This window comes from Primulina tabacum, chromosome 2 (genome assembly GCF_025594145.1).
Source record: "Primulina tabacum isolate GXHZ01 chromosome 2, ASM2559414v2, whole genome shotgun sequence".
NCBI classification, from domain to species: Eukaryota; Viridiplantae; Streptophyta; class Magnoliopsida; order Lamiales; family Gesneriaceae; genus Primulina; species Primulina tabacum.
Genome location: NC_134551.1, coordinates 3534097 through 3551478, shown reverse-complemented (window position 1 = coordinate 3551478; position 17382 = coordinate 3534097). Strand labels below are relative to the sequence as shown.

Sequence of the window (17382 nt, the reverse complement as noted above, 5' to 3'; positions counted from 1 at the left end):
TTCTTCCATCTCTCTACTTCGCACTAACACTTTCTGACAGCCTATACTCCATTGCACGTTTGAGGCTGGCAAGGACTATAATAATCAGTATTGATTTGTGCAGATGTCCATCAAGGGAGACGAATTTCAGTGTCTTCGATGTTTGTAATAAATGAACAAAGAGACAAGGTTCTCTACTCCAAAGTGGATCGTGACTTTGTCGACACTTGACTCAGTTTCTTGACAATACCTCTTAGGACCATAGTGCGACTCCTTGTCCGACACTATGGAAACGAGGCCGCGGTTCTTGAAAGCCTTAGCTATCCGTATAAAGGTTTGGAGAACCTGGATACGAGCAACTTTTATTTTGAGACAAGTAAGTTGCTGCTGCAGCAAACCAGAAATTCATTCCAAGTTCATTGCCAAAAACTAAAGTTCAACATTGATGACATTGCCCCAATCAACTACTACATATGTCGAAGAAGTGAATGCAACTTTCTCAAATTTGTAAGCATGTATTATGACAACATAACATGCAATTGTGGGAGACAAGTGAATTTGGAAGTGAGCGTGGATTATTCAAACTTCAAAATTCCCCAGAAGATGATGTTTTTGTCAGCTCACATACTCAATCTTTTATTGTCACTGATGAATTGAAAATCTTGCCGTATTCACCGTATTCAACACTGGATACGAGCAATTTTTATTTTGAGACAAGTAAGTTGCTACTGCAGCAACCCAGAAATTATTCCAAGTTCATTGCCAAAAACTGAAGTTCAACAGTGTTGACACTGTCCCAGTCAACTACTACATCTGTCGAGGAAGCGAATGCAAATTTCCCAAATTTTTAAGCATGTATTATGACAACATGACATTTAATTGTGGGAGACAAGTGAAATTTGAAGCGAACGTGGATTTTTCAAACTTTGAAATTCCCTCAGAAGATGGTGTTTTTGTCAGCTCACATACTCAATCTTTTATTGTCACCGATGAATTGAAAGTCTTGTCATATTCACCAGAATCTGAGCTACAAATGCTCTGCAACTCAGATGTTGAATACACGGAGGGGCTCATGGAAAGACCAATTGATTTTCGGATAATCTAAGGTGAAGCCTCCCTTTTTCATTTTAATTTTATACTAAAACATATTTTGAAGTGTTGGTTATAATCTGTATTGTGCCAGATGATGATATTGCTAAAGTGTTTCTTGGTTTCGAACACTCTGCTGACAGACATCATTCTTAACGAAAGAGAAACGATCTCTTCCCAGTACATTCCATTTGTGCCTCAGAAGTGTAAGCACAACTTGAAATCAAAGTCTAAAAAGATGAGTGTGACGGCATTTGTCCAAGAATCGACAAACAAGATCCTCGCAGTTCATGTACAAGAAGACTTCGTTCATTTTGTTTTCATTTTACTCACCATTCCGTTAGGGAAAGTGTTGTTTCTCTTGGACTGTAACTCTTCTCTTGACAAAATGGATAATTTGTATAGGTATGTTCCTAATTTGATCGGAGGGAAGCACATAAATACTTAGGATCACTCAATCAATTCGATATGGAATCCTCAACTCCCTCCAAAGTATGTTTCCTGGTTCGACCAGATTCTTCCTCTCACCAAACAAAGTTCCCACATATTATTTTACAACCACGATTGTTTAACAGAAAGACACTGCTGCTATAAAATGTCTACTTTACATTTTATTCCTGGTTGTAGTTTGGCTTACTCGGGAACAATTAATCCGAAAGGTCTGAAACCCAACGGCTTCTTGGTAACTAATAATTTAGATGTGACAATAGCATTTGACTCTAGTCTATCCAGGCTTCAACAAACGGGCATCCCATTAAGTGATGTAGAGAAACACGTTCTTGATGTAGGAACGGAAGAGGTAACAACCAAGTCATAAGTAGTCTTGTTCAGAGAAAAATTAATTTCGTACATTGTAGGAACAATAGGCTTTTGAAAAGAATTAATTCCGTACATTATAGGAACAATAAGCTTCTGAAAACATACTGCATCACTAACAGAAGTTAGCTATTAGAATGAAAAGGATGTATTTCACTTGTGCCAATGCGGTAAATTTATCATTATGGAGGAAGTAGTTAACAGAAGTAGTTGGAAGTAGTTGGAACGGTAAATTTTAGTTCTCCATTCAATAGACTTTCATTATTCCATCTCTCTACTTCGCACTAACACTTTCTAACAGCCTATACTCCATTATACGTTTGAGACTCGCAAGGACTATAATATTTTGTATTGATTTGTGCAGATGTCCATCGAGGGAGACGAATTTCAGTTGTATTCGACGTTTGTAATAAATGAAGAAAGAGACAAGGTTCTCTACTCCAAAGTGGATCGTGACTTTGTCGACACTTTACTCAATTATCTGACACTACCTCTTGGGACCATAGTGCGACTCCTTCTCCGGAACTATAGAAACAAGACCGCGGTTCTTGGAAGCCTTAGCTATCCGTATAAAGGCTTGGAGAATCTGGATACGAGCAACTTTTATTTTGAGACAAGTAAGTTGCTACTGCAGCAACCCAGAAATTATTCCAAGTTCATTGCCAAAAACTGAAGTTCAACAGTGTTGACACTGTCCCAGTCAACTACTACATCTGTCGAGGAAGTGAATGCAAATTTCCCAAATTTTTAAGCCTGTATTATGACAACATGACATTTAATTGTGGGAGACAAGTGAAATTTGAAGCGAACGTGGATTTTTCAAACTTCGAAATTCCCTCAGAAGATGGTGTTTTTGTCAGCTCACATACTCAATCTTTTATTGTCACCGATGAATTGAAAGTCTTGTCATATTCACCAGAATCTGAGCTACAAATGCTCTGCAACTCAGATGTTGAATACACGGATGGGCTCATAGAAAGACCAATTGATTTTCGGATAATCTAAGGTGAAGCCTCCCTTTTTCATTTTAATTTTATACTAAAACATATTTTGAAGTGTTGGTTATAATCTGTATTGTGCCAGATGATGATATTGATAAAGTGTTTCTTAATTTCGAACACTCCGCTGACAGACATCATTCTTAACGAAAGAAAAATGATCTCTTCCCAATACATTCCATTTGTGTCTCAGAAGGGTAAGCACAACTTGAAATCAAAGTCTAAAAAGATGAGTGTGACGACATTTGTCCAAAAATCGACAAACAAGATCATCGCGGTTCATGTACAGGAAGACTTCGTTCATTTTGTTTTCAGTTTGTTCACCATTCCGTCAGGGAAAATGTTGTTTCTCTTGGACGGTAACTCTGGTCTTGACAAAATAGATAATAAGTTGTGTTGCAATGAAAGAAATAAACTATTGGATCCTATGTTTGATTCATCATATTGATTATTACTGATATATATTTCAATAATGATTATAAAAATTGAACTCATTTAATTGTTTTTGAAAAAATTAATTGTAAAATTATACAACTTGAGATTTTCGGATAACTGATTCAGTGTTAACCTTATAGGTAAGTAATTGTATGCCAGTAAATTAATTTATTATTCATCCACGCCGATTTTGAGCAAATTACTATCTCAAAAATCTACTCGATCAGTACATTTTAATATTTTCAAGTCGATTTTCACTTTTATCATATGAATCCTGTTATGAATTATTTTTTGAATATCAATTGGACTATTTACATTTGAAATTCTTCAATTCCATTACTTCTTCATCATCATAAATTTATCATTAAAAGTACATTTCGTAAAATATTCTTATTTACTTAATTGAAATGTTAAAATTTTCAATATTTAATTTGATCTAAAATGAAATGTTCGCCAATGCATGTTGGTCTAACAGTCAAGTACTAGTGTAATTTCCTAATAATGAGTCCCATCCTACTTGTCTTAGGATTAATTTGGGCCGAATATAGATCCGGAAAGATAAGTTTAGACATTTTAGTTACTTTAATTTATAATTTGTTTAATATAGTTTAATGTAAAATAGAAACGAAAGAACTCTAAATCTACTTGGAATTGCAAAGAAAGTACTTGAATAGAAAATTATTCAATTTCGGTACTCAGTCGGAGTCACGTGCAAGTGTCTATACGCATGAAAAAGGACCAAAAAGTGTATTATCACAAGCTATAAGAGCTAAAAGGTAATAATAATAATAATAATAATTTTTTGGTTTACTGAAACTGCTGGAGAAGGAAGAGAGCCTGCGAGAAAAGCTACCTAGGGTTTATCGACGATGCCGTGTTTGAACCTGTCGACTAACGTGAGCCTGGAGGGCGTAGACACCTCCACTGTCCTCTCTGAAGCAACCTCCGCTGTAGCCAAGATCATCGGAAAACCCGAGGCTGTCTGTATCTATTCACTGTTTTTTTTTGGTTCTCTATGGTTTAATGGATTCCAATCTATGTTAAAAATTTTCTATTGAGGAATTTTCATGATTTTTGATGTTTTATTGTATTCTATCTATTTGTTTTCTTGTTTTATTTTTTCCCAGTTTATGTATGCTTCACTAGCTGTGTACGGTAGCATATTAGAAGCAACCGACGTAATGCGGTTAATTTTTCATGATATTCTGAAAGTTTTGTGGCTGATTTGTGGTTCCATGGGCATTAATGCTGTGGAATTCCCTGGCGTGATGGATTATTGATTGTTTGGATGTGCTAGTTGATGTTCTTTGGGTCATCTGTGCAGAAGAAACAGAGAGTTAGTGAATGGAGTCTTTAGCTGGGATCCCGAACATAAAATGGTAGCATTCTGACGTGGAGAATTACTGAACTTATTAGCATCTCCCCAATGGTTCGATGCTCATGCCGGTCAATTTTTGGTGTTTTCAATAGTCTATCAGTACTTAGCGCTCCCAAGCACCTTAATTTGAGTATGTATCAGGTTTTTAATACTGACCCAATGGAAGAGCCTGACTTAAAGACTAATATTATAGATGGGAGAATCTTTATTTAAATATATGTTTCGTAATGGGAGATCCCAACTTAAAAGATCGGTATTTTTCATGGGACTTGGGGGAGCTCGACTTAAAAGTTGTATTTTGAAAACGGTATGGTTTTTATAGTGTCAAAGTTGACATCGAAACTTGAATGTATCAATCCTTTCCCTTTTCTGTTAAGTTGGTGCACTATGAAGAAATTACTCCTAAGTTATAATGTTGAAAACACGAATATTTGGGAACTATGTTTATATTCATTAGTTTGTGGTTTATTCCATATTGGTGCTTTTAAGTGTTAACCTTGTTACAAGATGTACTGGACTTGAGTTGATGATTTATTATTGATGAGAAAACTATAACTTGAATCTACTTTACAGTTTATACTTTCCATTGATTCGTAATTTCAATATTTAGATCCTTACTCCAATTTTTAGGATTTCTACTACAAAGAGAATTACGGCCTTGATCATGAAATATGTTGCTTGTTGAATGGTGTGAAAGTAGAAGCATTTTTTATTCTATTTAATATCAGTTCTTAACTTGGAAAATAAGGATTCCAACATCCTTCTTTGCAGTATGTGATGATTGTGCTGAAGGGATCTGTACCCATAGCATTTGGAGGGACGGAAGAGCCTGCTGCTTATGGAGAGCTGGTTTCTATTGGTGGTCTCAACCCTGATGTGAACAAAAAGCTCAGTAGTGCTATTGCCAACATACTTGAGACTAAGTTGTCTGTCTCAAAGTCACGATTCTTCCTCAAATTTTATGATACAAAGGCAAGGAAGTCGACACTTTAAGTTGTTTTTTGAATGTTCTTGGCTTTGTTCTTGGGTCTTCTCATTGCATTCTTGCTACTTGTTTAGGCCAGTCAGAGCCAAGAAAATGCACAATGTCTGCATGCTTTACACCAGTACTAATCTTGTGAATGAACTTTCACTATTGATGAGATCGTCCATGTAGTTGTGATATCAAGTACTGGTTTGCTTGTGTTTGTAATTTTATATAATAATGGTTGATATTTGTCTTATAATATAAACATCGTAAATTTCATGTCATGTTTCTGCCCTCCTTGATATCAGTTTTCTTTTTGCAGGGCTCCAACTTTGGGTGGAATGGGTCGACCTTCTAGGTTTATTTTGTCTGATTTTTCACCCCTTCATAAGAAACATAGGTGTATTGAATAATAAGTTTATTTGAATTCTGATCAACCATCTTGGACAGCTGATGGTGGTCATGCTCATTATCTGTTCACCATGTGTTTGAATGGCCCGTCAACGACATGATGTTTTTACTATGGTTTCGGGGAATATTTGTGATTCTTTATATATGGTATGAACGAATGCTGCCTATTTAAGTTTGCCAATTTATTCTCAATACATATTTCTTGTACTAATACTGTTCCAAAATATGACAATCTGTTTCTTACGAGATCTCTGTTTTTTGTTCCATGAAATTGTAAGTTTTACCAATTCCATTACATTAAATCGTTTACTCGTGATTTTTTTTAGTTTAACAATTGAGGTAGAAATGCATTCATCCATTATACTATTGCTTAAAAAATGTGTATTTCAAAGGTAAGGAGAAATTGATGCAAGAGCGAGATTAGCTCTTATTTAGTTTCTAAACTATCTAACAATTGTTGGCCGTTCTCCATGAATCAATAGTACTGTCGTTCAGAAATTGAACCAAACCCATTCAAATTGTGATATTAAAACCAAATCACATGGTATGGTTAGGTTTAGACAATCATGGTTTGGATTGGTTTTAAAATCACTCAAACCATAAAATCGGTTTGGTTCAAATTTTATATTGAAAAAAAGATCCAAATCGAATATAATAATATAAACAATTATGTAATAATGTTTGTCCGTTCAGTGTATTTTTCTTGGATATATGAATATTTTATTTGATTTTTAGTTTATATTATTGACGAGCTCTGTAACATTTCAATTACATCGATAATTTATTTATTGCATAGTTTAGTCTAAATAGACATAATTGCAATACTAAAAGTTTATTTTTTTTTATATCTTGCAAAATTATGTAACTTGAACAAGTATTAATGTATGATTTTTGCTTATAATTCGATCAAATAAAATGTTTACTCGATCTCTATCAAGTCACAATTGCTATATTTTGCAAATTGCAATATCTTATGCGCTAATTTACTATGAAACTAAAAAATTAAAATTAGTCATCCAAATCCGATCAAATTAAACCAAACCAAAATTCATGGTTTGGTTTGGTTGGTTTGATTTTAAATTTTGTAAAATCGATAAAATATGGTTTGTTTTGATTTTTTTATTTAAAACCAAATTGTAGTTGAACATTTCTAATCAATAGTTGTGATTGATTTCAAAGATATCAAAAAATAGTTTTATTTGAGATAAAACGGTTGAAAATTTTAACATTCCAATATACAATTTAGATTCCGAAGCTTTATAATCTAAGCGAGTTTGATTTGTTCACGTCCTAAGTTTTCTAGATGTAGACATTTAACTTTTTCTTTTTTAAAAAATAATCAAATATTATTTATTCATAAAGAAATTCTCGATGGAGTAGGTGTCTTGTGAGACGGTCTCACGAATCTTTATCTGTGATACGAGTCAACCTTACCGATATTCATAATAAAAAGTAATACTCTTAGCATAAAAAGTAATATTTTTCATGGATGACCCAAATAAGATATTCGTCTCACAAAATAAAATGTGTAAGATCGTTTCACACAAGTTTTTGCCTTCTTCATATCACAGTTTAACAAAAGAGCTGAAAAATAAATCATAAATGTCCCAAAAACTTGGGATAGCTGTAAAACCATGAGATGCCGGTAAGTGTGCAACATGATTTGTAGATTTGGACAAAAAAAAAGGTGTCTGGTCACATTTTTTTAAAAGAATGAAACCATTTAGTTAATCAAACCAGCTAGTCAAGAGAGAAAGTGGCCAAAGGGACAACTGAATTAACTCTAAGAAATCGAAATTACAACAAGATTGAAAACTTTGACGAGTCAATTCATGTTTCACTTTGTTAGACTACGAGGACTATGCTGAATTGTAGATCGATATAAAGATGAGCATAGATTTCGAATATACTCTGCAGCAGGTGCATCCATAGAGAAAGGAGAATGAATTTTTATGGCTTGAATTGTTGTGGTTGCATCTGATTCAATTATAATATTCGATCATCTCAACTTGATTGCGCTCTCTATACCTTCTCTAATTGCAAGCATCTCAGCTAGATGAGGAGTAATATAGTCGTGTAAAAGCAGTGTTCTAAAAGGTGTCACATATGGTCATTTAGTTGTTGAGAAGTCGCTTACTACCCCGATTTTTATAACCACCTAGATGGTCGTCTAATTTAATATATAATTTTTATTTTATTTAAATTTTTATTTTCTTAAAAAAGATTGTTTTTCATATTTTTCAATCAATTTTGTATCGGATAAATATGAGTAATATGTCACTGATTTTGAATTTGAATCCGATATACTTGAATAATTAGACTAATATGTAGATGAAGAAGGAAAATTAGATATTTAGGTGAAAAAGAAAAATTGTCTAGAAGCCGCCTAAATGGCTACTTAAGCATTAGGCGATGGGTGGTCGTCCGCCTACCATTTCTTAGGACAATGTGTAAAAGTCTACCTGCGGCAAACAATATAGTTCCAGTATTGTCTCTACCAACTCGCCCCACCCCAAAGTATTCTGAACCAGTAAAAACAGGTGCATCCACGTTGATTTTGATGACTCAAGCAGGTGGTTTTTGCCATTTAGGATTTGGCTTCGGTTGGATTCTTTGATAAGCATCTGGTGTAGTTGTTAACTAGTAAAGACTCCCATTTGTTTCGTTCTTGCTTTACACATGATTGAATCTTACCATGGAAAACTCGGTCGTTTGTTTCAGTCCAAATACTCCAGCACGTCAACACAAACAATTTGAATTCCTTCCCATTTCCATTCTCCACTATTCTTTGGAACAGGTCACCTATGGATCCTCGATAGAAGTCACTGACTAAGGGCCAAATTCCCCGTGGATTTCCATACCTGTCTTGCAAATTTGCAGTACCAGAAAATGAGTGTGCTATCTTCGGGATGTAATCTGTAAATGGGACAATGCTGTACCACTACGATGCCTATTTTATATAAATTTACTCTTGCAGGAAGGGCATTGAAAAGCATACGCCATACATGGATTTTGAACTTGTTTGGAATCGTAGCTTCCACAGTTTCTCAATTCCCCTGTTGAATCCACACATTAAGCCGTTACTATCATATTCCTCAGTAGATATCACTAAACGGTAGCCCGATTGAACCGTGCACTCACTTTAGGGGCATGGTGCCATTTCATTTTGTCCTTTCCTTAGGTGATACCCATTGGAATACACATTACCTCTTCATGATCAATCTCCCAAAAGATATTCTCCACTCTGTTCCTATCCCAATCTCCAGACTCTGTAAGAAAATCAGCAACCTTCAAATTGATCTACTCGTGATTTGGAATGGTTATAGGTTTGAAAGAGTGAGGTCTCATGAGCCAAGGATCTTTGAATGCATTAATATTAGTACCACTACCAACACGCCAACACAATCTTTTTACCAGTAAATCCTTTCCCCAATTCATACTTCTCCAAACAAAAGATGAGTTATATCCTATATTCGCTTGAAGGATTGGTTAAAAGGCAAGAAATCCCGAAGTCCCATACCACCTTGATTCTTAAGCCTACATAACAAACTCCATTCGCGCCGATGAATAGTATGCTCAAAGTCTGTACCACCTCCCAGAATCTAGTGATCATTGTTCTTAACCGATTACAAAAAGTCACATGTAATCGAAATATGCTCATAGTATAAGAGGGGATGGCTTGAGCCACAACCTTGATTAATATCTCAAGCCCACCTTTCCAAAACAACTTGCCTTTCCAGCCCTGCAGTTTGATCCATGCTCTCTCCTTTATACCATCGAAAATTCTTTTCTTATTTTTCCCCGTAAAGCGTGGCAGAACTTCATAGGATTCATTGCTCTGCATATTCAAAGAAGAGAATACAAAATCTTTCGTCTCTGGGCAAAAAGTATTAGGACTGATTTGTTGAGATACATAAAGCTGTAGAACTATGCGAATAACACTGCAATTGTTACGATTAAAAAATAAATATTACAAAACTGAAAATGAAAAAAAAAAAGCTATAATTTCACACACATACACACACAAAAGAAATTTATTAAGTGTAAGATTATATTTTACATTGAAATTAAATATAGAGGTACCTTTACTATGTATTACTAATCATCATTAATTATTTAATGGGTAGGCCTTCGCAAAATTTCAGTATACCAATATATATACACACACACACACACATTTGAACCGCGTCTCTCTGTAATCTTTCTTTTGTCTGAAGAAAATCAACTCTTCAACACAAAATCATGGCGAATTCCTCTCCTGCGATCCTACCCATCTCCAATCCCCAGCAATCCGCCGCCACCACTGCCGACGGTCAGCAATCCTCATCAGCCGTTCGCGTGTTCTTTGCCGGGATATCAGAAACCGTCCGATCCGGCCTTGCTAATCGTCGCCCCTGGCCGGAGCTTGTCGACCGATCTTCTTTCTCCAAGCCTGAATCCGTCTCCGAGGCAACCCTCCGCATCCGCAAAAATTTTCAATATTTTCGCATCAATTACTTCACCATCATCACCGCCGTGCTCGCTATCTCCCTTTTGACTAACCCTTTTTCTCTTATCGTCCTAGCTGGCCTCCTCGCCGGTTGGATGTTCCTCTACCTCTTCCGTCAGGCCTCCGATCCTCCGCTCGTCGTCCTCGGCCGCCAATTTTCGGATCGCGAGACTCTTTTCTTCTTGGTCGTCTCCACCGTCGTTGTGATCTTCCTCACTAGCGTCGGATCTGTTTTGGTGTCAGCTCTTTTGGTTGGTGTTGCGATTGTTTGCGCGCACGGTGCTTTGAGGGTTCCCGAAGATCTTTTCCTCGACGAGCAGGAGCAGAGCACGGGTGCTTCTGGGTTCCTTTCTTTCTTCACCGGCGCCAATGCTGCCATTTCTCAGCCTCAGGTGGCCGCAAGGGTTTGAAGATCATTCTTATGGCGGTAATGAATGGATTTATTCGCTAATTAGGGTGTTGATATCTATTATTTGTTGATTGAAATATGGCATCACTGATTATCTTGAAAGATTCATGTGACATGTTCTTTTGTTTAAGTAATTTCGAAAATAATCTTATCGACCTCTGCATATATTTAGGCTTGTCCGAAGTCATATAGCTTAATTGCCTGATTGGAACTGTGTTTGGTAATTTCTCGAAGAATTGAATTGCTGTGGATGCTTGGCATGTTAATATGTATGATTTGATCCTGATACGTGCTTTTTTATTATGGTCTGTTTGAGTCTTTGACTTTAGCGTCTTGTTCTTGATTGGTGACTTTGTTGCAAATGTAGCTTATTTTAAATCGAAACTAACGATAGAATCAGGATCCCAATCTTGAAGTAAAATTAGGGTTTTTGGTGAAGTGCATCCTCATTTGGCACATTACACCCTTATTTGTTTTGGCGGATTCTGCCATTGAATTATAGTTTCTTTGGCACATTTCACCCGCACCACCCCGCTTGTGAAGTTATCAATGGTTTTGTGGGATTTCAGTTCTGGACACGATTTTGGCAATTTTCAAATGTGATATCATTCAAAAAATAAAATTTTCAGGTGCAATATGCAAATTTAGTTTATTCAGAGGGTGCGAAGCTCCGAAATCTGGTCCAAAAATAAAATTCCACTAGCAAGACCATTAAAAAACTTACTGCGGGATGCGGACCCGTCAAAGAAACTCTAATTTACTGGTTCCATTCTTTGGAAGAAAATTTTAATGGTACAATGGGTAAGAGTGAGCTTTTCAAGTGTGTACTACACCAAAAACCTTCTTTATTAATCTGCATCTCTGAATGGTAAATTGCTCAGAGACCGTATGTTGTGTCAAAATGTCTGACCCCCACCCCCACCCTCCTTATGTTTATAAATAGAGATCTAAAGCTTCTGATGCCGACAATAATATGTGTGAAATAATTTTGAAGAGTTTTTGAGGTTGAAAATAAAATTGATGTTTTTAAAAGTAAATATTTTTTCTTTTAAAAAGTAAATATTCTGATTATTTCCCTCTCTTTTTTTTTTAATCACAATCTCTCTGTTTTTGTAAAGTTTTACAATATGTCTTTAATATATCTGAAGTGTTTGGGTTGAGGTAAGTTTGAGAAAGAAATTAATTTTTTTTTGTTACACTCAACCAACACTTTTGAATTCGAGAACTCTAATTTCTGGATAATTTTCATGAATGTGTGAATAAAAGTCACGTGTACCATAAAATAGTATTGATGGGGTTCATGTATTGCTTTAATTCATAAATGGATTTTAGCTAATTGATTTTGTCAGAGGGTTATTAGCCATTTGAGTATTTGACATAATGTACGTGGTTTATATGCTCATTGCCTGTGTTTGTATCTTTATATTCTAGCTTATTTATCCTGCATCTTCTATATATATATATATATATATATATATATATATATATATGCTACAGGAAATGCAGTGTTCTTTGACGGAATATCATTACAAGTGTTTCCTGGAATATTTAATGTGTTAACATTTTTTTCCTTTAATTATGTTATAAATTGGCATGTTAGATGGATTTTTGATCTGGACAGTATAACAGCATGATCAATCGATTGCTGGATTTGTGCATTTTTTTAAGATTGTTCTTTAACTCAAAATCGTTTGGCAGTTTTACTGTGGCGCTTATGATTATTTTCCTACCCTGCTTGATTGTTAATTATTGTCCTGTTTAAGCGACAATTTTATATGAGTTTTTCTTTTATGCCTGATATCCATTAGAGCACCTATATGCCTGGAGTTGGTCTCTTATGACTTCCCTTGCATGAATTTGCTCGAAATTTAAGATGATATTGTTTATTTTGATTCAGTAGTTGATTTATGTGTCTTGGAACGAGATTTAGATAATCTATGGACTATGGTTGAGATGACTGATTGTGTACGACTTGGATTTTGTGGCTTTAGTTACATGCATTTAGTCGGTATGTTTTTCAGATTTGTGACACTGAAAAATTCGTAATTGTACTGTTATCTTTGCCCAAAGCAGATGAATGTTGTTGGTCCTATGTTTTTCATATAAAAAGTTGTGTATATTTTTGTTATTACTGGGTGAATAATCGATAGTGCCTTCGTGATTTGAATGCAGGAACCGCTCAAGTTGTCCACAAACTGATGTGAAGTCTTTCAAATTTTGAGTTGGGTTTCTTTATTCTGTATTTCCAATACAACCATACTAGCTAGTTACACTTCCTTTTCATAAAATTTGCAACCTTTGTTGACACTCGTTTAGTTTTTTCTTCCGTCGATGTAAACACACTGTTTTGTGTAAAGCTCGACCTGGGATCTATGGTGGAATCTGGATCATTTAAAAAAAAAAAAAAAAATTGGCATAATCATAGTGGTATCTGTATTGGATGCTTGGTTCGCTTTTCTAAAGGTCCTTGGTACTACTGTACTATTGGCTACTTGTCGCTCCACCTTCGTTTACTTGGTTTCTAAATTAAATTTTCATGTTATTCGTAGCTACAAAAAGGGTGGAAATTGGAAAAATAACGAGATTAGGAGTGCGGTTGGGTACGAAGTCTGATTAAAAGAAAAAAACAAGTGCTTTACCTTTAAAAAAGTCATGTTCGGATGCTGTTAATAGAAGTCGGAGATTCAGAAAATATGGTTTTTTTAAAGAGTTTTTGAAATTAGTAAGTTTGTCAGCTCCATCCGGTTAAATGGTGGGTTGTGGTGCAGATCGTAGACTAAAAATTGACATCTTAGCTCGTCTGCTTCGCCATATTGGCACCCAACCCGCCCAAATGGCACAACTCAGGCTCCCGTTTTAACAAGTTTATGTTTTTTTGGTGTTAATTTCTTAAAAAGCAGAGAATTACTTCACCAATTCAATAAAACATAAAAAAAAATAAAAAAAACGTTTTTTTAATGAAAATAAATTCTCTAAAAATAAAGGTTGTTTATAAAACTAGCATCCTAATAGTCGTAACGACAAGACTGAAAACAGAGAAGAAAAAGTCAAGGTCATGCAACGGTTGAGTAGAAAGAAGGGCATCCTATCAAAATATAGTCGTTATGTTATGAATATTGAGATGCTGTTTTTAATAATAATTCCAAGATTCTATTAATGTTGTTGGTCGCCGAAAACATTTACCAGTATCATGTCTCGAATCTGTGTATCCTACGTAAACTAGCCGTTGAGATATATTAAACTAGAAACCATTTATTTTTACTCTCCACCATTTTCCCCTCCACTCCAAAAATCCAATCTTTATCTTCTTTTTTTTCCTCCTTCAACAAATCCTAGATTCCATCAAGAAAAAGAAACCTGCAACAACAAAAAATTGAGCCTCGATATATTTATTTTCTTTCTCGTTTCTGCATTAAACTAATTTGAACTTGATAATAGCTCATGGGTGTTCCGATTCAGGAGCCATTTCGAAATGGCCCGGTTGGCTTTTCGGGTTGTCCGAGTAATGGAAATACTGGTCGGGGCAGGGGTGATTCAGATACCAAGATAGAAAATTGGAGCAAACCCCACCTCCTGCTTTGCATTTTTCTTGTGCTATTTTCTGGTCTGGGGCTCGTTTCGGGTGAGAAATGGGACGGGGTGATTGTCACGCAAGCAGATTATCAAGCTCTCCAGGCCATAAAGCATGAACTGGTCGATTCGAAAGGGGTTTTAAAGAGCTGGAATGACACCAGTAATGGTGCTTGTTCTGGTGAATGGACTGGGATCAAGTGTGTTAATGGACAAGTTATAGCAATCCAGCTTCCGTGGAAGGGATTAGGCGGCCGGATCTCCGAAAATATTGGGCAACTTCAGGCACTCCGGCGACTCAGCCTCCATGACAACTTTCTTGTTGGACCGGTGCCAACATCCCTCGGTTTCCTTCCGAATCTCAGAGGGATTTATCTTTTCAATAACCGGCTTTCGGGCTCGATCCCTCCATCAATCGGTAACTGTTTGGTTTTACAAACTCTTGATCTTAGTAATAATCAGCTCACTGGTACGATTCCTCCAAGTATTGCAAATTCCTCAAGGTTGTATAGGTTTAATCTGAGCTTCAATGGCATTTCAGGTTATATTCCATCAACACTTTCGCAGAACCCTTCTTTGACTTTCCTTGCCCTTCAAAATAACAATCTTTCTGGTTCTATTCCTGATTCTTGGAGCAGCAAAAATAGTAACCATTCTTATAATCTCCAATCTTTGAATTTAAGTTACAACCGAATCAATGGGAACATACCCGAAGAGTTTGGTAATCTCTTGAAGCTAAACTCCCTGGATTTATCAAACAATGCAATCACAGGAACCTTTCCTTTGAGTCTCACCGATCTCTCTTCTCTGGCAACCATAAATCTGGAAAACAACAATTTATATAGCCAGATCCCGGAATCAGTCGGAAATTTAAGGAACCTTTCTGTTCTAAACTTGAGTAGCAACAGGTTCAAAGGGCAGATTCCAGGGACCATTGGTAACATCACTACTCTTACCTTTCTTGATCTTTCTCTTAATAATCTCTCAATGGAAATACCAACTTCCCTGGTGAACTTACCCCATCTTGATACGTTCAACGTTTCATACAATAATCTTTCGGGGACCGTCCCATCTATTCTTGCAAGTAGATTTAGTTCGAGCTCATTTATCGGCAATATTCAGTTGTGTGGATACAGTAGCTCGACTTCATGTACTTCTCTCCAACCCAAAAATCTGCCTTCACCCAAAAAACATCTCCGAAAATTGAGCTCAAAGGACATAATTCTCATATGTGCTGGAGCCCTGTTAATTGTCCTACTAATTCTATGCTGTGTTTTGATCTGCTGCTTGATCAGAAAGAAGGCAGCTTCAAGAAATAGCAAAGCAGGTGGTGTTCTGGCAAAGGCAACTCCAGCAGCAGGGAATATAGTCGAATCCGGAAGCGAAACAGGAGGAAAATTAGTCCATTTTGATGGGCCTTTTGTATTTACAGCTGATGATTTGTTGTGTGCTACTGCAGAGATAATGGGAAAGAGCAGTTATGGAACAGCATACAAGGCAACATTGGAGGACAACAACGTAGTTGCTGTAAAAAGGCTCAGAGAGAAGATCACTAAACCACAAAATGAATTTGAAATCGAGGTTTCAGAACTTGGAAAGATCAGGCACCCGAATATCTTGGCACTTCGAGCTTATTATCTTGGACCTAAAGGGGAAAAGCTTCTAGTCTATGATTACATGCCTAATGGAAGCCTTGCTTCCTTTCTCCATGGTTAGTTTACTCGTTCGAACCATAATTTACACAACTAACTTTTTCTTTTTGTTTGCTAACCATCACAGTTTTATACGGTGTATGCAGCTAGAGGGCCAGAAACCAACATTCAATGGCCAAAAAGAATGGCGATAGCCATTGGTATAACTCAAGGACTTTGCTATCTCCACACCGAACAAGATATAGTCCACGGACATCTTACCTCGAGCAACGTTCTTCTTGACGAGCAAAACAATCCTGAAATAGCAGATGTTGGCCTCTCTCGACTCATGACTAGTGCTGCCAACATGAACATCGTAGCCACAGCAGGCACAATGGGATATCGTGCACCAGAGCTTTCCAAGATCAAGAATGCCACCACAAAGACCGACGTTTTTAGCCTCGGTGTTTTATTACTGGAGCTCTTAACAGGGAAATCCCCAAGCGAGGCCACAGATGGGCTCGATCTGCCTCAGTGGGTGGCATCAACAGTTAAAGATGAATGGAATAATGAAGTTTTCGATGTGGAGCTTTTGAGGGATGCACCGAATATAGGCGATGAATTATTGAATACTTTGAAACTAGCCCTCCATTGTGTCGACCCCTCGCCCACAGCTCGGCCTGAGGCTCACCAAGTTCTGCAGAAACTGGAGGAGATAAAACCAGAAATGGACACTAAGGTTATTCTACCAGCTTCTGGTGATGGTACAACAGCAGCAGTTGAAACAAAAGTTGAGTAAATTTTGAGAATTGAAGTGTTCACTATACTATTTATTCTTTCATTCTTTGGTTGATAATTTGTTTTGATATGATATTACAATAATATATCTTTTTTCAATAGTTTACTCTATGTATGTAGTATACATATATGAGGTTGTATTGAAGTTCTGTTGCTCATGTAATATGTTCTAGCTAAATACTTGTGAGAATGAATATATGTTTCTACAGAGGGTTGTTTCTATTTTTATATTAAATGTTTTCATCAATATGTGTGATTTATTTATTTGATATGTATTTTAATTATATTACAATCACTAGTTTATATTACAATCACTAGTTTAAAACGTCAAAATTATAAACGTCATAATTATAAAACTAATTATTAAAAATAGTGTTATTTTGAAGAAATTAATTTATGCATGTTATGTAAA

The 17382-nt window shown here is 36.1% G+C and overlaps 3 protein-coding genes across 5 annotated transcripts; all 3 read left to right on the top strand.

Moving 5' to 3' along the window:
• Positions 1-4097: 4097 nt before the first annotated feature.
• On the top strand, positions 4098-6323 carry LOC142525942 (uncharacterized). Of its 3 annotated transcripts, none has more exons than XR_012815204.1 (4): positions 4098-4297; positions 5467-5667; positions 5985-6133; positions 6168-6323. XR_012815204.1 is itself a non-coding variant. In XM_075630228.1 (3 exons), the coding sequence occupies exons 1-3, from the start codon at positions 4187-4189 to the stop codon at positions 6018-6020; spliced, it is 348 nt and encodes a 115-aa protein (XP_075486343.1). In that variant the 5' UTR covers positions 4098-4186; the 3' UTR covers positions 6021-6323. The 3 variants fall into 3 exon arrangements, 1 of the variants encoding a protein (XP_075486343.1); XR_012815203.1 differs by adding an exon at positions 5755-5863 and having other exon boundaries at positions 5985-6323; XM_075630228.1 differs by having other exon boundaries at positions 5985-6323.
• Positions 6324-10243: 3920 nt separating this feature from the next.
• LOC142525935 (PRA1 family protein B4-like) lies at positions 10244-13358 on the top strand. The gene is made up of 2 exons (XM_075630219.1): positions 10244-10989; positions 13144-13358. Exon 1 carries the CDS (start codon positions 10316-10318, stop codon positions 10970-10972), a length of 657 nt encoding a protein of 218 aa, XP_075486334.1. The 5' UTR covers positions 10244-10315; the 3' UTR covers positions 10973-10989; positions 13144-13358.
• A 763-nt stretch (positions 13359-14121) lies between these two features.
• LOC142525914 (putative leucine-rich repeat receptor-like protein kinase IMK3) lies at positions 14122-17128 on the top strand. The gene is made up of 2 exons (XM_075630200.1): positions 14122-16252; positions 16340-17128. Exons 1-2 carry the CDS (start codon positions 14413-14415, stop codon positions 16969-16971), a joined length of 2472 nt encoding a protein of 823 aa, XP_075486315.1. The 5' UTR covers positions 14122-14412; the 3' UTR covers positions 16972-17128.
• Positions 17129-17382: the final 254 nt, after the last annotated feature.